This window comes from Thunnus albacares, chromosome 14 (assembly GCF_914725855.1).
Source record: "Thunnus albacares chromosome 14, fThuAlb1.1, whole genome shotgun sequence".
Lineage (NCBI taxonomy): Eukaryota > Metazoa > Chordata > Actinopteri > Scombriformes > Scombridae > Thunnus > Thunnus albacares.
Window position 1 is genome coordinate 18,128,624 of NC_058119.1, and position 25,402 is coordinate 18,154,025.

At 40.9% G+C, this 25,402-nt stretch overlaps 1 protein-coding gene across 6 annotated transcripts; it reads right to left on the reverse strand.

The window, feature by feature from the left end:
* Positions 1-2,603: 2,603 nt before the first annotated feature.
* Positions 2,604-22,530, reverse strand: mgmt (O-6-methylguanine-DNA methyltransferase). Of its 6 annotated transcripts, none has more exons than XM_044373612.1 (5): positions 22,424-22,530; positions 20,007-20,155; positions 11,027-11,187; positions 6,433-6,572; positions 2,604-3,404 (listed from the first exon to the last, which is right to left on the reverse strand). In XM_044373612.1, exons 1-5 carry the CDS (start codon positions 22,526-22,528, stop codon positions 3,276-3,278), a joined length of 684 nt encoding a protein of 227 aa, XP_044229547.1. In that variant the 5' UTR covers positions 22,529-22,530; the 3' UTR covers positions 2,604-3,275. The 6 variants fall into 6 exon arrangements, with proteins under 6 accessions (XP_044229547.1, XP_044229549.1, XP_044229551.1 ...); XM_044373614.1 differs by having other exon boundaries at positions 20,007-20,152; positions 22,424-22,523; XM_044373616.1 differs by having other exon boundaries at positions 20,007-20,152; positions 22,304-22,501.
* Between the last annotated feature and the right edge of the window lie 2,872 nt (positions 22,531-25,402).

Below are 25,402 nucleotides of genomic sequence, written 5' to 3' on the forward strand. Positions count from 1 at the left end.
GTCCTTAACTTGCTCGTGTGGAGGGGGGTCTCTTTGTTCTAAAGAAACAACAACAACAACAACAAAAAAAGGCACCATACGAATCCTCCATCCTCCCGCTTTCCCCCTCTCAAAACACAAAGATCATTACAAGAGCATCAAAGTATGCCATGTTTCAAATGATATTTCTCTTTGTAGTTGTGGCGTAGCGTGGAGTGTGTTGGTATTAGATGCTGCTGTGGCAGCTGTCGTGGCTGGCTGCGTGGTGCCTCGGTGTCAGGGCCTCTGAGGCCAGGCTGTCCCGGCAGACAGACAGAGGGGGAGGAAACCTGATAGCGCAGCCAAGCCCCAGTCTAATGTCTGTCTATCCTGCTATCTATCCCTGTGTCTATCTGTCTGACTGACTGTTGGACACTGCCTATCTGCATGGCGGATACTCCCAGCAGCAGTGCACCGCTTGCAGCTGAGTTAATATGTTCCAAAAAGTTTCACTCTTTAGTTTTTTTTTTTTTTTTAAGCGCACAAACTTCTTAGGTAGAATAAAAGCGGTTATTTATGAATCACTGTGGCTGCAGGATTAACTTCTGCAGGGTCCCCACTAAGCTTGCGACTTCTACCAAAGGGTGAAGGTTGTGATAACATTAGAGTTATGAGCCGACATGTATGAGGAGCAAGAGATGGAAGCACAGAGTGTGTTTGTATTTGATGTGGGGGCAGAAAATTGTTCTATAATGAGGGGTGCCAGGATATGAGATGGGAAGTGGGGAGTTGGAGACAGGATATAAGTTATGAGAAGGAAACTAGTGTTAGGAAATGCAGAGGTTGTTGTTGTTGTGGCTGTTTAAGCTAAAATCTTACAACTATCGGCCATGATTAATACAACCCAGCCAGGTCAAAACCCTACACTAACACTACGAATGCCACCAACTGTATTCTTTCTGGGGCTCAAATGAGTGTGTGTCATATGTGAGAAAGTGTGTGCGTGTGTGTGTGTGTGTGTGAGGGGGTTAATAAATGTTGAATCAAACGCCGCACGAGACACTCACACTCCTTAAGGGTTGCCCATTAGCGGTGTGTGGGTGCATGGGGAGTTTATCAGTGTCTGGGTGATTTATGAAGTCAGACTCAATATCATCCACTTCACCCACACACATATGGACATACACATGTGCGCACACCAACACGCATCGGCCACATGCTCACACACACACACTCGTGCACGCGCGCGAGCGTGCACTCGTGTACTCTCTCCCCTCTCTCTGAAATGGAGGCAGATATGAGGCCAAAATTAAAGGTTTCACAGAGATTAACAGTGCGGATGATGAGATCGTCTCAGCCTCTTTTAATCTAATTCCTTTTTATCTCGGAGCCAGCATGATACGGAAGTGGTACACATGGTGAACATATAACCACAAAATAATACAGACATAATAATAATGCTGCTACTCATAGAGCTAAATAATCATGTATCTTAAAAATGTAAAAAATACAGAAAACAAAAGGTGTGAATTATTTTGAAAGAGGTTCCTTGGGTATCTAAGCAATTATATGACCAATTACTGGCAGCGTGTGTGAATCTTTGATGCTGGACTTGCTTTTCAACATCAATTGCACAACTCTACGTACATCAGTATCTCTGCTTGCTAAATTCATAGCATTCCATAGAATTTACTTAGCCACAAGCAAAAAAGGAGGGTGCTTACAGTGCACTTCAGAGTGCGCCTGGCTTAAATGGGACCCCTTGTGGCTGTGTCACAGCTCCCTTCGTTAGGGGGCTGACTGTAGCCTGTAGTCACCACAGGCATCATTAGCCTTCTGTGAAACCACAGACTGAGTCTCATTCTTCATCTGCCTGTCTGCTGCCTCAACATCTATGCTTGCGATGGTGCTCCAATGGCAGAGTAAGTGAGTCCGGCAGCACGGCAAGACAGCCATACGGAGCTGATAGGATAAGAAATTCAAAAATACAGCAAAGTTCAAATGTATGCAGTGAGTGGGCCACTTGAATTGGCTCTGTAAAGGTTAGAGTCGAGGTTATTTTTGGAGGGTGGATTATTAGGCTACCTGGGCCGAACAGAGGAGGAATAACAATGGGGAAAGTGAGGGTCACTCTGTAACTGCGCTCGACAGTGAGGAGAATCAAAAATTTAGTGAAATAAAAACCTAAATTGTCAATGTTACAACGGATCATTGTGAGGGAATGTAGAAGATGAAAGTACAGGACATATTCAATTAAAGCAACGGATGTTTTCTACACACACACACACATGCACACACACACACACCGTCTCTGCTGTCCTTCCATATGGTCTTTCTAAAACAGAATAATTCATCCCAAAAGGATTAAATGAGGTTGCGATGAAAATAAAATAAAATATAAACAGTTAAGTTACAGATTAAATGTGCAGGGATGAATTCAAGGTTGAAATGTTGATTTCAGTTTCCCGTTCTGTACTGCCCTCTAATGGAAAACACTACTCAGAAATAAAAGAAGGAGCTCTGACATACAGTGCTGCAGCGAAGAGAGAAGACATACAGCATAATTAATTATGAGCTGAACTGAGTGAACGCTACATGGAATCAATTTTTAAATTACATACAGTTAAAATGATGAAAAGCTAGTGTTTGACATTTGAAGATGTATTTATTTAAACATGTCTAATGTAACAAAAGTGCAGTATATAATGCATAAGACATCTCCGCTCTAGGTGGATTGTAAGGCGAGAGCAAACAATGAGATCTAAATGAAGACAAAACAAATGCTTCACTACAAAGCTTTGTAGCAGTAAAATTCAGAGCCTTTATCACTGGATGTTGAACAAAGCATTCACTTGGCAGGAAATTAAAAAACCAACGAGAGGTACAAAGACTAATTCTGCTTAGGAAAAAAACAACAACAACAACAACAATGCAAGAGACATATTTTTAAGGGAATAATAATTCTTTAGAAAAACCATTCCAGCACTATCTGGCAAACGCAACGGAGACCCACGGGAGCATATGTTTGTAATTCCTACTGTTCTCTGTTTAAGTTATTTTTGTACATTCTAATTCTGCAACAACTCTGTATCACATTAACTATGCAGCATCTCTATTCTTAGATTTAAAAAACTGAGTATAAACTGAATATTTACAAGTAGCTGCAGTTGTTCCACAGTGTGTGCCAAACACGCTAAACTTTATGGCCCTGTTTTGTGTTTAAAAAAACAAACAAAAAAAAAAACCTTTTGTGTGTGTGTGTGTGTGTGTGTGTGTGTGTGTGTACTGCATGAAGGACAGTTGGGCTCTGTCATGCTTTAGTCTTCCCCTGTTGGCCTCTCATGGGTGAGCAGCCATTGTTTGAGATGGTCGCCCTTGCCGCTCATGTACGGCCCACTCTGTCCACTGCTAGAAATGACTCTGTGGCAGGGGATGAGGAGAGGAACCTGGCACACAGACAGAGAGAGGGATACAACTTTGAAAAAAAAACAAAACAAAACAAAACAAAACATGTGCAACTTTTGCAAAAAAAAATATTATGCAAGCACGTTTCTACACGCAGACAGAGACACTTTGAAATATTTACTTTTACTTTAAATGAACCATCATTTTCCATTTTAGAAATTCAGTAAGGAGTGTACAAGTTTTAAACTTGAAGAATAATAACTCCACAAAGGATCGATACTGTTGCCACAAAACTATAATGTGTTAGTAGAAAACGAATAATTGAATAAAAACAGAAATACAGATAGGGGGCTTTAAAAATCGACTGCTTTCTTATTCTCAGGTTGACATTTATTGTCATAGCAACACAACAGTTCGAAGTCTTGATAGTAGATATGTATTATGTATGAAAGAATCTCTGATTTACCACATAAACGGTGTGACTTAAAAGTAACCAACGTGCAGAAAATATGAATCTGCACTTTTTTTTTTTTTTTCTCCTTGTTGCTTTTTTATGTTCATGCACTGCATGAAAACAAAGTGCCACACCAGAAGTGTCTGGTTTGATCCTGCACAAATCCACATTCAGGGTGATGGCTCAGTCTTTGGGTATAAATGTTTTTTACTCTTTAATAGTGTAAAGCAAAGAAGCAATCAAAAATTAATGGGCAAAAACACCAGCAGGATGAATATTCAATCGAGAGGGTGTCAACATTAAGATCTGATAACCCTGTGATCATTAAAAAGAGGAAGTCGGTGGAGCGTTTACTCTTGTTGCAGACGACTGCCAGGGGGGTCCCGAGTTCTTTGTAAACTAAATGGCTGGAGAAAGATTAAACAAGCAAGCCTAAAACACTTCGATCATTGTGAATTCAGAACAAGAAGAGTGGCAATGGTTGGAGTGAATCAAAGCAATTATTTCTTTTAAAAATATTCTTAATGTTGCCCTCATTTTGTTCTTGTTGCACGAAAAAAACATCACAACCGCTGCTGCATTGTGACTCTATTTTTCCAGTTTAACCAAGTTATCCTGACTTGATGGCTGCTCCGCCAGCTTTTCATATAAAAGTTGGACATGCGGTGTGTTTCAGTTCAAATCCATCATTAAACCCGCTCCCATATCAACAGCAATAAAACTTTCCGAGCCCCAGATTAACCTTGCAGACAGAGAAATACTGCTCGAGTATTCGGATCAATACTGTTCCCCGGGTTTGGAGGGAGAGCAGGGTACCCTCAAGGCCTTCGGATCTGCCTCTTCACTTGGGGGGGAAAAGAGCACTACACCAGGCTTATCAATACTCAAATCCTGGTGAAGAAGAAGTGCCACAGAGAGGCGAGGATCGATTGAGCACACTGAGCTTTTCACAGCTGAAGCCCGAGTGGAGCAGCGCTACTGACAAGTAATTGACACTGACAATCTGACTCTGGATCTGTATCAGGAGCTGAGGGCTCAGGCTCCCAGCCTCCCTGACGAAAGGAGGGAAATGTCTGTAAAACATGAGACTGAGAAGCATTATACAGCCATCCAGAAGCAACGCTATTGGCAAATGTAGTATTTAAAGTATATAAAGAAACAACTCTATACTATTAAAAACACTAAAATGCTTTTTTTTAATCATTTATTTGCAGTTATTCTGTGTTATAAATGATTTTTCTCTCTTACTTAAAAACACGATCAGAGGGAAAAAACACACTGCTAAGACGAGGATGTGCACAGGCTATTTCACATCACATACTGTATAAAGGAAAACATCTCGCTGGCTGCATTTCAGTATAAGAAGTGTTCTCTGCCTCACAGAGCACACCGGTGGTGCCCACAGCACTACATGGGCAGAGCTAAACGGGCTTTGATCAAAGGGTTTGATCAAAAGAAGACACACCACTTGCCCTCTAGCCCTTCATTTTGTACACAGTGGATTCATGGGCAAAATGATGCAGACCAGGTTTCCTACAAGAATGGGAGATTTGCAGCGAACATCTACAGTAAAGACTTGAGAAAACAGGAACAAAAGGTGTGGGCTTAAAATCGTGCTGTAGGTAGACTTTTACTTCTCAGCCGTTATCCGAAGGAGGCGTTTATTTTGCCGTTGCACATATTCCAACACACCTACAGTTAAGGTTACATGTCTTGCATCAGGGAAAAAAATGTTTTGTTGGAAAACTCTACTACACAACTACTGTTTTGTAGGTAGTAGGAATTTAAATACAACAGACGGGCTGAAAATAATTTTATATAATCAGTTTTTATGTATTTAAAATGTTAAGTGGTTATTTGATCATATACATGTAAATGTACCCACGGTGTAGATTACATATCATATCTATTTATTAATTTCTTTCCTTACTTTATTTATTCATTCACCATTTAACTTTTTTCTTAACTTTTATTACAGAAAACTGCAATTGGAGCATAAAATATTGATGTAAAAACTTTAAATCTATTGCAACACGTATGGTTGTTTCACACAATCCTAATTACATTTAGGAATATTTAATTACAGCCAAAACTAACAATTATTTTCATTGTCACTTAATCTGCTGATTATTTTCTCGATAAATGAATGAAATGTCCGGAAATAGTGAAAAGGGTCATCACAGTTTGCCAGATTCCGAGGTGATGTTTCCAAATGTTTTGTGTTGTTCAACTAAAAGTCCAAAACCGAAAGATATTCAGTTTACAATGATAAAAAACAGAGAAAAGCTGAAAAAGAAGCTTAAAAACTATTCAAACAATAAATCATTTATATAAAATAAAAAATTCTGTTGATTGACAAATCAATTAATGGTTACAGATCTATATTTAATATTGTAAGTAATGTCATGATGTCTCCAGCACTAATAGTCAAATTCCTTATTTCTTATAAAATGACTAATTAACTTTTGACTGTAGGCAGCTTTACTGCTTGTCCACACACAACATGCAGTTATTAAAGCAAAAATAACAAAATTAAAAAAAAAGATCACCTTCCCCATCTGTTTAAATAAAGTCAGCGAGAGAGAAGCCTGTCAATCAATGTCAGCCACACTCACCGGGTTCCTCCTCATGGCCCCTCCCACCGCTCGCACCGCTCTGGGGTTTCCCGCCATCTCAGCAAGGCGTTTGTAAGAGACCGTCTCTCCAAACTTCACATCTCTCAGAAGTACCTGCAGCACGTGGCTGGTGAACGCGTCTACGCCACAGAGCAGAGGACAGAGAGAGAAGAGCGAGAGACAGATGGGAGACAACAAGAGGAAGAGAGAGTTCCTCGTTTAATCAATCAAACTCAGACAGCTGACGGAAACGCTGATGACAATGAAAATAAGCGTTCGGTACGACGTGGATAATACTACTTTGAAATAAAAAAAAAAGTGTTTTGAATTCAAAAAAGTTTGACAGATCACTACAATTAATAATAAACATCACATTACATAATAAATTGGTTTTTAATATTGTCCAACCACGTGTTTGAGGTCAAATTCTCCATCGGAGCTACTCTGACTGATTCCTTCTTTTTTCTTCACAATACTCATTAAACAACTAAATACATAGAAGTCCCTCAATTTGACCTTAGAACTAGTAATAACATGCTACAGTAGCTGATGTGAGAAAATTATTTCTATGGCAGAAAAATCTAGGTTATGCTTTGAAAGGTCACAGCTAAAATTAAAAAAGTTCGCTCCTTCATTTAAAAGGATTAAGAGAGGCCAAAAAGACTGCAAATCTGCTCCAGATTTTTAATAATAATAATTTGAATGTTGCACACCATTTGTGGCAGTGGGATGACTTTGAGGTTAATCAGACCAATTTGTCCTTTTAATTGCTTTCTATTCAGAGTAGATTCATTATATCATCTTCACTTAAATGGCGGAATTCTTCAAATCATCCGCAGCTTAACCGACCACATTAACGGCTTTGATTTCATTAACACTTTAGCAGTAGCATTATCTTTTTTTCTGGATTACCAGGCAGTGACTGAGAGGCATGTTTGTCTAGCTCTGATTGGGAAAGAAAAAGGGAAAAAAAAAAAAAAAAGTATTTGAAGCATCTCGAAACCTTAAGACATTGATGCGCTGAGCTTGTGTAGCGAGTGAACAACACTCTTGCGCGGAGAACAAGATGGGGAACAATAGTCTCGTTATCAAGAGGGGGTGAAATTCTTCTAGTACATACATGTACTCAGTCATGAAAATTCAATTAGTGATCTCCCATTCTCTCTCATTTATATGGTCTAAGAGAGCACATGACAAGTGATCTATGTGAAATCCCTCTAAATTGGCATTGTGTGAAAACATGTCACACCCCTGTCTCTCTTCTACAGAGTGAACATCCTTTACTCCCCAGGCTCCCTCACTACCTTATAGTCACTCTCCGCTACACAAAGCCACGCGAACAAGGCAATTTGCCTAAACTGGGGGGAATAAGTGTAAAACCTAAAGGGGATACATTTGATTGATGCGTACCCATGTGAGTTCTTTGTCTTGAACAAGGCCCGTAGGTACTGTTTAATAATTTTTCAGGTAATAATCACGCTGTCAACGAGATGACGGGCTCTTACGCAGACAGACTTAATGTTATGAGGAGATAAGATACACCCCTGAAATTTCTTTTATGCATTATTCTCCCTCATAAAGCTCAGATTTGGCCACATGATGTGTGTGGTACATATTGATATCGTTTTGTCACCGGTGGGTAGGTGACAACTCGTCCAGACTATGGAGTTGACAAATCTCTGTTGATGCGAACGTTATTGACAAACAACCAAAGTCAGTGTCACGCCGGCGCACACGCTGAGCGCTTTTGCCTACAAGCAGACTGAGCAACAAGCTGCAGTGTTGTTTGCACCTTTTTACAAATCCTAAGCAACTGTTTCTCCTCCAGCATTGCACATTTCCAACAGTTGTGCACAAAAAACAAGTGTCTGTGCTCTCATCTGCTGGTACAAGAGGTTAAAGAACTTTGCCCTCATCAGTGTTAGTGACAGAGACTTCATGCGGGTCACTCGAGGTGACCAGCAATGATTTGGAGAGCAGTCCCCTAGCCCCATACTTCATAAAGAGCCTAATACGGTGTGTCTGAGGTCAGGACCCTCTTTAGATCGGGGTGCAGTGATGTCAATTGTTTAAATAAAAGTTGAGAGGAACCACTTACATGTTTACAGACATCCCATAATTATGTCACAGGTCATTACCTACCATGAGGCCAGGTGATAGGGCCATTGCAGAGGCAGAGACGGATTGACCAAGAGTAAAAATCGAACGGATCTAGTGATTATGAAGATATCGACATATATGATTGATTTACTCATTATTTTGTATATGAAAGTAATTTGGAAAAAAAAGGAGAAAACAATAAAGTGGATTCCATCAGCCCTGCTAGTGATAGATTTAGAGAGATGACTTCCAGCTGACAGTCACCTTATACATGGTTGTGAGAATAAAAAGACAATAGTGGAAATGCAGCTACCTCATTATCCTTTGTGTCTAATGGGAGGGAAGACTTTGACTCCCAGTCAAAGTGTCTCTTGAGTCTTGAGGGATCCATACTTTTGAAGGCTGACGGGGTGCTGATGATTCTCTGATTATTCGATATTCTGAAAACGTTCATTTCCCTAATTCCTCTCCACATCACAGGGGCGAGTCCTGGTGAGTGTCTCATCTCGCCCTGCGCTGTGCACAGGGGGAGGTTCAGGCTCCTGCAGGAACACAGTCATTTGGGCTTTGAAGAGCGCCCTTCCCCCCCTTAGCCTGGCCCCCTCCCCGCACATTCCCTGTGCCGCTTACCGAGACTAAGATCCTCTCGTCTGTTACATATGGATGTATAATTAATGAGATAAGAATATGCATCGTTTTAAGAACCCACGATGGTGTCTGTGTTTTTCTGAGGGGGTGAATGCGAGCGCACACGCGCACACAAACATACACATGCTCACTGAGCACGACACGCGCGCACGCACTCACCATTCCTCTACCTCTGACGACCAAAGATGCGTGTGATGTTGCGCATGACAATCAGTCAGACAGTATAGAAAAATTGCACCTCGGATCTCCTTTCATGTCACCTCTGTTGCTCAGGTATATCGTGACAGCTAATATGAAAAGTGGCTTGTTTTGTCAGAAATGTGTAAATAAACATGGCAACACTTCAAGTGAAGGTCACAACTCAATATTACATGACAAGTGCTGTGAGAGCGCTGTCGCATTCAGGTTCTCCCACAAGATAACTGAGCAAACAAAAGTTGGTTGTCACAGATTGTAATGACCTGATTAAACTAGTATTTTTTTTTTTTTCTCCCCAGGAAGGCAGCAGCTGCGTGACTAGATCGAGTAGGAATTTTTGCAGCAGTAAGGCAAAACCTGATGCTTAATATTTGTGAATAAACAACCAAAAAAAAAAAAAAAAAAAAAAATCCTATTTTCCTCCCTCAAAAGACAAATACTCTTGATGCTAACATTTAACATTTTTATACTGGCATGGCCTATGGTTCTGACTACTGAGAGCAATCCAACCCTAAACCCTGTATTTACTGAGCCCCAAAACAACAGGCGAGGGAGAGAGGTGCAACACAGCACAATCACCTATTCAGATCAGGTACTAATGAAGAATTCCATCTATCCTGAAATTTAATTAAAACCCCAAAGACTTCAGATGAGATGCGATTTGAAAGAGCCTGGGGCTGGTACACAAGCACTTGGTGGCGAAGGGAATCACACTGAAAGTTGATTTCGTAATCGGTCCTGATGTATTTCTGCATTGCCTTTGCGGGAGCGTGGGACTCATAGCTGTATACAGGGTCTCAATGGAGTACCTGCTCATTGAAAATGCCATCACTCAAGCACTGCATATCTGCATGAAATTAGAGAGCAACTAAGGCCTGATTGCAGGGGAAGAGAGGCACAATTGTTAAATGCATATATTAGAGTTATTTTTTTTTCTGTGTAGGTGTGCTTCTGCGTCTAAATGAGCGCTTCTGAAAATATTTAAGTTAAAATGCAATGAGCGTCTCGGTGTGACAAAGAAATAGCCTGTAATTGTTTTGAAAACGGCACGGGCGCGATAAGTTTATGATTTCAGAAGTGAGTTGTCAGGCGCCTGTATTGTTTGTTTCCTTGAAACAAAAACACCAGGGATAATTAATTCCTCGTTTTTTTCCTCGGTGACCTCAATCATTCACTCTGGAGTCACAACTACCAGTTGAAAGGACACTAATTGTCCATTTTTGGGGTGCTTTCATTTTACTCGCCCTAGGTGACTGGTCAAGCCAACAATAAGCTCATTCAAACTTTACCACCATTCACATGTTCTCATTAAAAAAAAAAAAGCTTCCTGTCTGAAAATGTCAAGAGTGGAATTCGATCAGTTTCAAAGAATGTGCCAAGAATCATGGAAAAGCTTGCCAAGACTAACACGCGTGGTAAGAGCTGCCACAGATTACTGAACCAAGTTACAGCTCTGTGTTCTGTTCTCTCTCCTTCGCTCACCCACTCGCTCGCTCTCCCGGCCTCGCTCTCTCTCTCTCTCTCTCTCTCAGCCATAAAATACTTCATTATAACACAGTGAGCCAGTGAGTGTAAGTGATGTAACTGACAATTAAGAGTGAAAGCCTGATCCCAGTCATGGCTCTGCAAATATTTATCCATGACAGACCTCCTTGCAGGGCGGGGTGGTGAAAGGCAGGGAGCGGGAGACTCCCAGTGGTCTGCGGCTCAGTGAAGTACGCCTGGAGCCATTCAACGCAGCGCTGCAACTCGGGGCTCGTTTCTGCCGGGCTATCGTTGACCACACAGCTCAGGGGGGCCTCGCTGCTCCTGTGAGGGATATAAGGCAGGATGGGGAGGTGAGGTGGGGATCAGAGGAGCAATCATAATACCAAATTCTTGGTTGAACAGTGCTAAAATATGTCACAAGAGTGTAATAACATGCCACGAGTGACACAGATGCAAGATGACATAATTTGCTGAGTGAAACTAAAGTTGTTAATCAAGACGTGTTTAAAATCCAAAAATTCGGCATAGCTCCTGTCACGCGGCTGTGACAAATATCAGAAGTGTGAAAGACAGAAAGAAGCTCGAGAAAATATAAAGACAGTAATCCAGACATTTGTTACAGTAGATATATATTCATAAGAAGTGCAGCGTGATAGAGTATGAAAGAAAACATTGTCGGGTCATACGGAACAGCGCTAACAGTCTATTTCAAACAACTTTAAGGAAGCAGAACCAGTTTCTCAGAAAAAAAAAAAAGAGAGTTTTCAAAAGTCTCGCTGTTGTTACAGAAAAAAGTTAAGAGCATAGCGTTAACAACAGTTTCAACTCCGCTTTGGTCTAGTTTATAGTTCATGACAAGAATAAATGGATTTTTTGGCCAGAGCTGGTGCTGGCCAGCAAAACACTGCACTTGGACGTGCATCTTAGCATGAGTAGATGCTTGGAGGAATTTGCCGATGGTTGAGTTGGCATCACTTAACAGCTGAATTTCTCTCCACTGCTGACCACCCCCCAGGTCAATGCAAGCAGACTGACCCATATTTGACACTTAAAGACCCTACTGGGAAGGTCTTCTCTTAGCATGTGCATTACTGCAAAGTGGACTTCAAGCTGTGTTGTGGATCTAAAGCAGGCCGCCAATTCCATTAACTGGTGTACAGGACTTATAAATAAATAATATCAACATTTAAGTGCCCCTTTTTCAAAATTGGCTTATCCTGTATGGTATTAATAATAGACATTTACTTTGTTAAACACACAGACCGTCTCTCTCCTCCCTGCCGTAACAACACGGCCCTAAAGTGTTTTTACACTTCTGCAGGTCACAGTTTGAGCAACGTTTTATATTGGACATGTGAAGCTGAGGTTTACTGGAGTGTTATGACTGAGCAGGTCAGTTTTCAGAGAACCACTCTGCCTGCTAGTTTGTGGCTGTGTGATGAAAATCTCCTGGGGCCGTTTAACAGTGGGTGTAAATACAGTAAAAGGTGTAAATACTCTCATTTCTAAATAAACCACACAGCAGTTTATAGTTGAGTGGTGAAAACTCGGAAACCCACCAGCGGGTCCTGTGCTGAGACCCGCTCAAACAATGGCCATGGCTCATGGCAATCTCTGTCGGCATGGGTGAGTGCCCAGCCAGCCCCTACTTGTCATTGTCTCTCCTTTCTATCCCTCCCCTCCTCCTCCCCCACCCCCCTCCTCCCTCCCAGCTCTCCCTCCTCATTTCCCCCCTCTCTATTTCTCTATCCTCCCACTCCAGCTCTTTTGGCTCCCCACCACCTACACCCCGACACCCACCCCACCATCCCCTCCCCCCTCCTCCCCCCCACCTCCTCTTTCTCTCAGCAAGGATCTTCAGGCCACTGTTCCCTCTCTGCACCCCCACTTCCCCTCCACCACCAACGCGCCTCCTCCCACCACCACCACCTCCTCCTCTAACCCTCCACACCCCCTCTTTCTCTCTGAGAGGATGTTCCAGCCGCTGCACACTGACAGCTCGGGGATATTGTGTGTGGAAATGTTCCTGTTGGACCCGCAGGCCCTTACAATCTACCGGACAAAGGCTAGAGCACCTTTGCTTAAGGCTTGGCACCTTTGACCTCCAGCTCACACTTCAGACTTGTCACCGTGGCTAATTTTCCTCTCCCCTCAGCCCCCCCCCCCCCCCAACCCGGTTATGGATGCGCTCGCTTTAAAGGTGTTTTGAGTGATACAACATTGACAGTAGTAAAAGTTAATGCAATGCAGTGCATGTTATGGCTGGTAAACAACACCAAAATAAATAAATAAAAGTGGAACAACATCAGTCGAGCTGAAGTCTGTCACCTCTAGGTGCGATGGGGGATTGTTTTTAAAGAGCATGTGGGCAGTGGAGATGTAGCTTCTGTGCTGGCAACATTTCCAGTCACTTCATGTGAATCACAATTCATCCAGCATCATATGAACTTTATAGAGTCCGGACATTAGAAACTGTGCCCTTCAAATAAGGGATTAGAGATGTGTGATAAATGTTGGTCTAATTACAAAGAAACAGAGGGAGCAATCTTTATATGGTCTTAAAGTAACTGCCACCACTGTATAAAAACCAACAAAACTAATTACAGTATAAGTATAAACTGAATTTTAATAATCGCCTTTAACAAGTGTGTTTAAATTTGACCACACAATTTATATCTGGATAAAGAAAAATATGATCTATTATCTTTTGACTAGTTAGAATAATAATTTTTTCAATGTCCTTCAGGCATTCAGTATTTCATCACAGGTAAGGAAATAAGAAACTAATTCCAAACTAGCCAGGATCTGCTGCACTAAAAAGAATATTTCCCTTGATAGAAGATTGTGATTTGAGAAAATTTCTAATATTGTGCTCCTGTCACAATCAATTTCCAATTACCATAAATCATTGCTGCGTAAAGTGGGAGTCATTTGGAGTTCTACCTATTTTCTAACTCTAATATAAAGAATGAATTGAGCATTTATATAATGTTGGAGGTTATTTCATTCATCCTGGAAGAAACAATCAAAGAAGACAAAAGAAAAAAAAGAAAAAAAAAGAATAGCTGACATTAAATTTGTCAGTTTCCTGTGGCATATTCTGTATCTCTAGTTGTACAAGTCTTCAGTAAGACTTTTTCTATCAACTGCAGACGTAAGAATGAAACAGGTTAACCAAAAGATCTAATTGAAAGGAATCTGGCGAAGGGTGTAATGGTATATTGCACAAAAAGGGGAAAAACTCAGAACTCATGCCTCCATCCTGTGAAGCGTGATGGCGCTCATCCTGACTCGATCGGCTGTCACTTTTGACACAGCCTGCCAGAGTTCTCCTTCACCGATCATGGGTAACATGGCGGGTCAGAGGATGAAATAGAAAAGGCCAAGAGCAGTCCAATATTTTCCTCAGCCTTATAGCTGCAGATACTTAACTCAGAGACGTCAAAGACTCAAGAGAGCATGAAAAAAGCCTAAAATGACTGTCTAAAAAGGGAAAAAAATACAGCATGTCTCTATGAATGTCAAGATCCTGATGGTCTCTGAACCAAAGGCTGTGATACAATTGTAAGCTACTTGCTCAATGCAGCTCGTTCAACCATTTGAAGATCATTCAGATGCCTATCTAGCAACTGCAGCACTAAAGTCGAGAGCTTTTCGAGTGGTAAGCTGTAAGGAATGCTTCCTATTCTGTTCTGCGGCGCACGTTTTGTGCTCCGCTATTTCAAAATAAAAACAACTGGGCCGGATAAACTGCTCTCTAGATATCCAACAACTCTTATTAGCGAATGTCCACCGAAGAGGCCGCAACACTCAATCCAATACATAAAGGTGGTGCTAAAATACTGCAGAGTAGGCAACAAAGCACACAACAATTAGGTCTTCTCCCAACTGGCTAGCCACAGGAGTCAGTGAAGGCATGTATTACCAGAGCCTTAACTCTTACTCCATTATGTAGTGTATCCACACCCCGACGCAGCAATGTTTATCTACAACAGACTACTGAGCAGTTTCAAATAGCGTTTTTAGCCTCTATTCTCAAGTGCCACAGTAAGAGATTCCAATTACCCGAATGGTAAGGAGCCAGTGAGGGAGGCATAAAGTACATTAGGGATCCCCTGTAACTGCAGGGACCTTTTAGAGCCTCCACTGAAGAGGGCCGAGAGACTGGGGGGACAGTGACCCTGCATGGATAGCCTCTGTCAAAATTTGACCACGTCAAGCACAAAGGCATTATGGGAATCCAGTGTCACCAAGTCCTAATTACTGTCTGTGTTCAGAGCAAATTACTGCCTTGTTCCTCTGATTAGCGAGGAGGCTAATCTTCACCTGTGTACGCCAGCACTGCTGAGGGCCCTTGAGTGTTAGCGCTTCGTCTTCTGTAATTTATTTTTAAATCAGTGCCCGCTCCCAGGAGTTTTGAGTGTTTTGTTGTGAACCGCTTACCATGATCCCCACCACCGCCCCCTCACCCCTAAATCCTTGACTAAATCCTTGTTTGGTGCCGCAGGAAGATAAGCAAGAACAACACTTGGGCATAATTGACTCGTACTCCTCTCCAAGATGTCAGAGCGGAATCATCTCTCTGCATATTGCCTTAGTATGTCACACACTGTACACTTCTGCATGTTGCAGATATAGAATCCAATCAAGTTCTAAAACAAACTAGCACAACCCTCGCGTCGGGAAAAACTTCCCGGCCGACAGCAGGAAAAGAAAAAAAACAAAACAAAACAAAAAAAAAAAAGACTGCAGGAGCTGCTTTTAGCTGCATCTCTACAGTGAGCGGTAACTCGCTCGGCTCCCGTCCCGTCCCCACCCTGGAGGTTCTGTTTTAAAAACCACAACATTTGCAGATTTTCGTCTGAGTGAATGTCAGTGTCTCGTCTGTGCGGGGCGGTTTACAGGTAGTGTGTTACACAGGTGTTGGTTTACACAGGAAATGGCACATGCAGCCTGATTGGGACGGTCCCGGGAGACGGAGGCATAAACATAGAGCACAGATGGGTCCAAGGGCCAGTGGGAGCAGCACCTTAATGAATACGCAGCTGAGTACTACACTTCACAACATGCAAAACAATATTCTAAGGCCGCAGTAAAAAATAGCACAAAAATCATCTGAATATCATTACACAATGAATTATTCATACCATTTCTAAAGGGACTACGTCAAAAAGTCTCCCCCTGCTTTATTGATGATTTCATTCAATATCTCAGCAGATCACTGTTTGTATGACAAAGCATTTTAGTTACAAATGTAAGCAGTTTATTTTGCACACAGTTGTATCCATACGTCTAGCAAAATAATAATTTAAATTGATTAAAATGATGTGTTAGACTAAATATAACAGACCCACAGAGAGAGAAAGAGAAAGGAAGAGAGAGAAATTACAATGGAGAAAAAAAAACAACACAAGTTGTTGATACGGTTCCCGGTGTGTGAGCACATCATGTAAACAGGACCCAGACAGGGAACACATTTACCATACTGCTATTCAGTGTGAACCAGGACATTGATTCACAACACTACATGAGTGTGAGAAAAACGATAAATGCATCACCTCAGATATTTCACACTAGCGTTGGTAGTGTGTAAAAGCTGTTGTGACAGCTTGGGTATTAGGGCTAGATAGATGGAAAATGTCTGGCTGCTTATGAATGCCAATGTGACTGGGGTGACGGGTTTGACACAAAAACACTCCACCTCAGAACAATTAGGCTGTTCTCAGGCCCCATCCAGTGTTGTCAGTGATAATGGAAAGCTGTGAGGATAACTGGTGATAAATAGACTTTAACACCCTCCTCCTTAAGAGCAATGCAGTCCTGCAGTCCTCTCATATGCTTAACTAATCATGACCATGGCCGGCAAATTCATACAAAAGACTAATTACTGTTGTACTTCACTTCAGTCTCAAAGGCCTCTTATATAAGGACTTGGGGGTTCTCTTGCCTCTTTTCTCCTCTTGATGGGTATTTTTTTTACAAGTAGGCCTCATGCTAGACAAAAGCGTTTAAAAATTGGTGATTGCTTTCATCCGCTTTAATTACATTCAGAAATGGCATTTCTGCCACATAATACACCCCTATTGTTTCAGAATTATCTGGCTTGGGGAGTAAAATCTACAATATTTGACGATGCTCCCGAGCTAAATCGCCTCTTGAAATTGAAATATGCTGCCGAAATACAAAATAAAAAGCCAGCCTTTGCTGCTGATATACTGGAAGCTCCTTGGCTTTCTGCAGAATGCTATTATTATGCATATCCAGGTAGAAAGTTAATTAACCCAAAGCTTAAGCTAATTATGGTAGCAGAATGCTATCAACCAAACGCTTTCAGTCAGACAGCTGTCCAGAATTTCATTTGCTAATCATTTGTCTTTTGCCGGAGCATATGGTACATTTCCCCGCTATCACAGCAACAACAAACAGATGAAAATCATTAACTAAAAACAATGTGCAATGTGAAAAATCAGACACAGATTTATACGGCTTTGTGTCAAAGAAAAAAGGCGGATTTATGGCCTGGGAAATATAATGATAATTTTTGGTTTTAGCCACTTAGGATTTTAGGCAGATCACGTGGCCCAAGTGTGCTGGGAATTCAGATGCACAAATATATTGTTTATATCTATATGCAAATGAGACAGAATGTTTATCCTTGTAAAATTAATTACAATTTTCTATAGGAGCATATGCAAAGAGCTTGTTCTTAACAATTTTTAGCTTCTAGCACATTTTGTGCCTGTTTTTTTCCAACACAATATTTTTATGTTGTTAAAAGAAGAAATCCCTCAGCTCAGAATTAAATCAATTATTTTCTGAGAAATGCTTCACGTATTATTTTTTCTTTTCATAAAAACACATCATACTGGCTGTTAAAGGGTGATTGATATCAGCATTGCCTTGCGACATTATCAGGCAATAAAGGCTACTCAGGTTCTAATGCAACATGTCATACACAGGCTCCTGTAGTACATTTCTATTGAGGACCTCACAAGCTAAATTGCTTTTTTCCTGCTCCCCCACATCTCAGCCAGCTTGACAGACAAATTGATCAAAGCATTGTAAAATAATATGCTCACAAAATGTCTCGGGGCAGGAGTCCAGCCCTTTTTTCATTTTTCACCCTAATAAAAAAGTACTGTATGATTTCCTCTGTATTATGTGTCTGTGCTCTGTGTGAAAAAGGCAAGAAGCATCATATTTCAGATAATAGTAATCTCCTGTAAACAAAATGCGTATCATTTTTCTGTGAACGCTGTGGCCATGCTAAAAACTAAAGAGGGGAAAGCTGGTTAACAGGGAGGCTGGTGCGTAGGGCCCCAACAGGGGTTGTTGAGATGTAATGAATTTGTTCATCTGATGGTGCCTTCAGGGCTGTCGTTAGACTGGCAGAGGAGGTTGATTTCAGGAAATGTTCCTAAGATCAGTTAGGAAGCAAAAGGGGCTTGAGACGTTTCTATTAGAAAGAGCTGACGGTCATGGTGTGTAAGCCATACTTCAAGGGCATTTATGTAGCTATAATGGCATTTATCAATAACTATCTATCACTGCCATGAATGCTTTTGTTGCTGCTCCGGTTGCTCAACACCAACCAATAGTGAAAAAAAAAACAAAACATGGCAAGCAAACAGTCATATAAGCCTTCGAAGCTTTGACTTGCTCACATGTCTACTGTAGGGCTCCCTTTATGTTATGCATAGACATTATCTATTTCCCTTATCCAAAATATGCTCTTAGAGATCATTTATCACTCTGACTTCCTAAGCCTGTACCACGCCACATCCAAAGCTGGAAAGAGCCTTGTTTAGTATGTCATAAATAAATCAATGGAAATGGCTGATCTGAACTATTACTGCTACAGGCAGGCTTTTGTGAGATCTACATGTAAAGCCGGTTGCAAAGATAAGCCTATATTTTGTCACTTTATCTCGCCTCCCTTAATGCCTGTTTACATTGCGTTACTCCATATATCTGGGGTGGCTCTAGTTCCCCTGTCCTATGACAATAACACCGTATTCAACTGGTCGTGATAAAATCTAAACATTTTGTTTAATGATTTCTAGCTCACACCTTTGAGAACATACAGACAGCCATGTGATCGAAGCTTCACTTATGACCGACATAGCAAACGATATTAAACTGAGAAATGATCTAGTGATGCGAATCATTAAATTCATTTGCATATTCCTACTGAACCTGAACACACAAATTAAACCCTGTTCACAAGGAGACGGAGAAAGGTGCTTGCGCATGGTTACAGGACATCTTCCATAATCAAAATTCCATATTATTAATTTTCTCACTTCAACTCATTAACAACAAGTGGAATGTTTTTACTGCTTGATGAATTTTAGGAAATAGCAGACAGTCAAGAAGGAAACACATGTTGAGGTATAATATACAAGGTCATTAATGGGTTTCCATAAATTAGAATTTGAACATACATTTTCAAAAGGATAACTTCCTATCCGGGTGCATTTGAAAATGGTTTAATTTCCCAAACCATTCAAGTTTATCAAATGCGAATCTGCGATACATGGATATTTAATTTCAATCTAATCAAAACTAATCTGAGATGTAGGATGTGGACCTGTAAAAATAAGGAATAAGTACTTATTAACGCTGAGTTTAATCAGTTTCAGTCGCTTCAGTAAGACTGTCAACATTCTAACAATTTTGATGGATGGGTAGGGCAGGAAATGCAGTCATATAATACATTTCTGAGTGCTGGTTGACACTCAAAACTACTGCATACAACTTGGAGGAAACATAAATAAACAGGAGAGAACAGTCCATGCTCCCCATGGCCTTTGGTGACCCTATAGACATCAGCTCTAATCAACTCCCATGTGGGTAATAAACAAGTTATTTTTCTGAAATTTCAAATATACTGCAGGAAGAATCACAACCACATGCCATCAGAAATCTAATTTCAAGCCCAACTGTATTCTAGTGCCCCTCATATTTCTAGTGCCTGCTCATATTTGCCCAACTTTCTCCAGGATATTTCTTGTGGGATCTACAAAAATGCCCTGCTTCCAATGAGGAATGGTGGCACTCCATCACAGGAGTGGATTCTGTCTGCCTGTAAATTTCACACCTTTGTTTATCACGTCACCAGCCCGGCTGTTGTACAGTACCTTTCAGCAGGTGCGACATCCATTAGGATCTGGATGGTGTGCACACCATTCTCACATCCACTGACTTGGATCGTCCCCAGGGGGCTCAGCAATGAGATGGTCTTCTGAGTGCACTGGCTCTCCCTCTGCTTCTTCATCTCACTGCCCTGCTAAGGAAGCACAAATTATACTGCATTCATTGACATATTCATGTGGCAACTTTCACGATTTCCCACACATATTTGCATTGAATGATCTATTGAAAACCTAGCGGGCCACCAACGGATGATGACTTACATATTTGAACACCTAGCCTCCAAACAATGTCATGATGTGACTTGATCCTTACATTACTATCCAATATTTCTTTTGTGCATGGAAAAGAATACGCCTATCTAACCAATAAATCGCCCATTTTTTCCCCTCTTTCTGTTCTATATATCACATAAATGAGAAAAACAATGCAGTCTGTTCCCTTGTCTGGTGGGGGATTCCCAAGATAGCTCGACATTATTTTCAATCCGTCATTTTTGGTTGATGGCCGGGATGTTTTTCTAGCATTAAATTTGTTCCTTAGGGTGCAACTCCGATGGGATTCTGGTTTCCAGCCCTTAACAACAGCAAAAACGTGCAGCTTTTCTGACGACTGAGATGGATACTGGCAATAACCAGACAGCAGTTCCTTTTTTATTTTTACTTTGAGGGAAGGAGAGATGATTGACTATGTTATATGTGAGTTTTTGAGAGATGGGGGTTATAATAAATAAAGGTCACATTGATTGTAAGAGTTTCAACCAAGGAAACCTTTCCTTCCTGGAGCCTTGATCTGAAAATTGTCTAAAGGCTTCAAATGCAACATCTCTCTGTTGTCTTTTATTTTTAATAGTGTTTGCAATCCATATTCATACATTTCTACTCATGTGTTTGTATATTAATTGTGAGGTATATCAACAGACAGGGAAGTTTCTGACAGAGATTGTCTCTGCAATTTTAAATCTAAAAAAAAAAAAAAGAAAAGGATTTTTTTAATCAGTAGGTCCTATGTTATCAACAACACAAATACTCCAGAAAGAAATTCAAATAACATAGAACAAGCTGCAAAATACAAACTACAGCTGAAACAATTAACTGATTAGTTGCTAAACAGAAAATTAACCGTCCGTTATTTTGATAGTCATTTTACTCATATATTCTAACAAAAATGCCAAACATTTCCCTGTTACAGCACCCAGAATTGCTACTTTTACTCTTAGTCAGCCAAAAAAAAAGAAGCTATATGAAGACCTTGAGCTTCAGGAAATTGTCACTATTTTATAAAAAAAATTGGCAGATTAATCAATAATGAAAATAATCATTTGTTGCAGCCCTGAAACAAATAATGAATATGTATGCGTGTGTATATCTATCTACCTATCTATCTATCTATACATATATATGCATTTTTAATTCAGGGATGGATCACATATTTTATGAGATGAAACAAACAAAGATTATAGAGATAAAAAAGAAGGAATGCATTTATAGTATTTCATTTAGACTTTCAGTTGCCCCCCTTTTCACTCTCTCTCACACTTACACACACACAGACACACACACACACACACACACACATACACCACCACCACATCTGTCATGGTATGCGATCACAAATGCGTCTGCTTCAACTTTCTTGTTTCTACTCTTGCAGTTCTCACTGTATTCATCGGGGGTTTGCCTGAACTGACAATAAAGGCGAGAAATTTCTGAGCCAAACAATGGTACAGTGCACTTTGGATAAGCGCTGAACACACTGCCTGCCATTTAGCAAGCTGGTAATAGACCCATAGAAAGAATAATGGACTTTGGCAATAATGGCCTTGGCTAATAGTCCACGCTGATTAAAAATAATGCTATCAGGTTTGTTTTGTGCTGTTTTCGGTGCAGTGGACTAGTTAAAGTAACTACTTGAATGTTTGGGTGTTTACCCGTCTCTTCACGGTGAGGAACAAACAAATAAGCAGCTTGTCTTGTTAAAAATCACTGGCAGCAACCTCGTGCTCGTCAATCATTTGACTTGTTTCTCATTAGACTAGTTCATGGTCAAACCTGCGTGATTAATTGGGTAGAAAGCGCACCGTGACTGCGCAGGTGTGAAAATGCAACACGTGTGTCCATATTGTGCTATTTTAGAGGAAGAAAATTCATGCCGAAACGGAAATGAAGATTACCGCAATACTCAAGAGTGTAAGTACCTTAAAACTAGTTAAAACACACCTTTGATAATAAGTGCGTAGTTAAAATGTCGAAAAGATAAGCTGGGTTTCGTTTTGAAGACTTACACTGACTTATTCAAAAGATAGCCTCCGTTGCATGCGAGTTGACTGATTATTTCTTAACTGAACATCATGTCAGGCTTTGTTCGAGGTATTTCAACACTGTAAACTACACCTGCTGCTTACAATGAAGCCTTTTTGCATCCGTACGGTGTCTCTACGACACCCGCGTCTCTTCTCTCTGCAAAACAAATGTGGAAGAAAGTCCCTTCCTGTTTCCTTAGACAGCATGGCCGAGCCGGCCAATCACAAAAGGCAAAAGTCCGCTCTCGCTCTGTAATTGGCCAGTATTAAGTCTCCGCTCCTCCCACTGCCAGGGACAGACACAGCATGCATGTCTAATAGGTCTCAAGTTGGGATTTGGGGTCCTTCAGGGGGTCCCCAGTACACAGAAGACTAGTAATAGTAGTGATTTAGATATTTGATTTGCTTGATATTTTTACGGGAGGAGAAATATGATAATGCACATTTTCAGCATTAATTTCAAACACTGTTATCTTTCCACTTATAGCTGAGACATTTATCCAGTTCTGTATCTCTCCCGTGACAGCTTCTCAGTGAGGTCTTTAGGGTCCCAAACACAATGTTTGTGAAAAAAAAAACACCTATGTGACTCCAACAACCAGTAACATCTTACGTATTACCACCTAATAAAGTCAGCATGTTATTATGAACAACACACAAGGTAGTGCACAATCCCTTTATTAGAGTTTTATGCAGTTTAAAGGAGAGGGAGTTGCCTTATGTTGCCTGGAGCAGTCATAGATTTAACTGAGGCATATATTTTTGTCATTATGACCAAGTGTGTGGCATCAGTCATGTATTGTTTAAAAGTGTCTCATGTCCTCTGCAGCTTTATTTTTATTTCTGTGGTGCCTTCAGCTCTCTGCATGCCTCCGTTTGGAATGTGTAGGCCGGCGTGGGCCTGTGGCCCACACCCCATCTCAGCGGTGAGGGTGGGAGCGGGGGAGAAAACGCCACCCCTGCAGAGACCATTTTGAAATCTGTGAGGATTTCCGTGCCATCTGGACCCGCTGCCAGTCTGCCCCAGATAGTAAGGGTTGGCAACGGTACCCGACGGTGCAATATGGCTCTCTCTTTAATGAACTACTAACTGTCCCCCGTTTTAATTGATGTGACATTTGAGCCATTTATCTCTGACATTTCAATGAAGGATGATTCTCAGCCTTGCCATTTACTTTTTTGTGCTATTTTCTAAGAGTCATTTGCATTTTTCTGCTCTAAACCTGCTTTTTGTCTCTCATTAGCTAATTAGAGAGCAACATGCACAATTAATAAAAATGAACATAACCTAGTTTGATATAGGCTTGATGAGGGATAATCAGAAAATCACTGTTTTCTTAATGTTCATCAAAAATGATGTGAAGGGCTACCTGTGGTAAAGGTGACTTCGATAAAGCCTTGTAACCTTTACCCACATACCAACATGTAGCCTACAGTGTGGGACAACTTATGTTCGCAGCATGGGGAGAATCAAGCTCAATTAATCAGCATATGATTGCAGTAAGCAGCCCCCTCTGCTGGATCTTCTGAGCCATACTGTTTGAAATCATTTTAATGCAGCATTCAGTGGCCAGACAATTATCATATGTGGCAGTAACAGTGGATGTTTTTGTGTTTGCTTTATTACATTTAGGGGGAAAAAAGCATCAAATGTGCAATTTAAAATTTCTTTAAAGACAATTTTTGCTTTTTGTTTTCCTATTTTTTTTATTGTATATGAATGTAATTACTGCTGGCACTTCAAAGCTGTTTTGCACATTATACATTTTGTTTGTACAGTCATATGTATTTATACTGATGAGTACAAATAATTTATTTTAAAAACAGGAAATTCTTTGGCCATGGTTTGTTGAAATAAACAGCCTGAAGTGCGTGTGAGTGACATAACAAGCTGGTATACCAAAGGCTCCACACTCAATTGTTTTCCATAATGACACATATTTTCAATCTTTTAAAGATATCCTTTAAAAACACGGCTCCACTGATGACGACTGTTCCTTTGATTGTGAGCGGCATCATTGCCAAGGTGTGGTGCCCTGTCTGTGTTGGCAGCCGGGCTGATATCTTTTGTTTGAGACTCAAAGAGCTCCTTTTCCTGTTCAGTTTCCCTCACTATTTTTGTTTGTGTGAGGTGTTGATAGACTTATATGTTGCACAGCTTCCTTTTAGTGTACAGCACCAGATGTTTGTGAGAATAACAACCCTAACCTTTTTGTCATAATGACAGAAATTGTTTATTAGCAGTTTTGTCCATCCGGTAATGCATGATTGTCATAGCTCAGTCATATACTGCCTGTCTGTGTCTTGCTCTCTTTTCCTGTGTTCGCAATCTCACTCTCATGTTGGCGTGGGAGGAGTTGAAGTCATTTATGATATCAGATATTCTCTAGGAGAGCAGGAAAGTCCTGACAGACTGAACAACCACCATCCTCTCACACAGTGGTGTGTGTGAGTGTGCATTTTAATCAGTTGAAATGGCTCTGTGGGCCTCACATTGCACATCGAGGAGGTCTGGGTGTTCTCATTGTGTATACCCAGTGTACAGTAGACGTTATGTCTGTTCCTCTAAATGAAACCATGAAGCAGGCATGAAAAAAGCAACCTGTTATTTTGCTCTTTTTACTTTGACACTTTGTTATTCCACTCCTCTCAAAAGAATTAGCTTGATCATCATATAAGCAATGCCGCGACCACAAAGACGTGACTAAATTTCTCTGTACCCTCTAGTGCCCACTTATTTAGTGTGCCTGTGTGCCTCTGTCCCTCCATCTCTGATATGATGTTGCTTCTCTATTTTACTGTTGACATAGTGCAATGAATGTCTGAGCACTTTGCAAATGAAGAGGCTTGAACTCCTGACAGGCAGTGTCGCCGGCACCCTGACACACTGGCCCGCACATGCTGTGCGGCATAATGATGACATTAGGATCCAGTGATAATATCAGGACGCACTTCAGATAAATGACTGATAAACCAGGGGTTGTGCCTCTCGTATTACACGCTTGACAGAGCAGCTAATCAGTGTCCAAGTGACTGCTATTACATAAATCATGAGCTCGACTTTGATGCATATTCCATCGG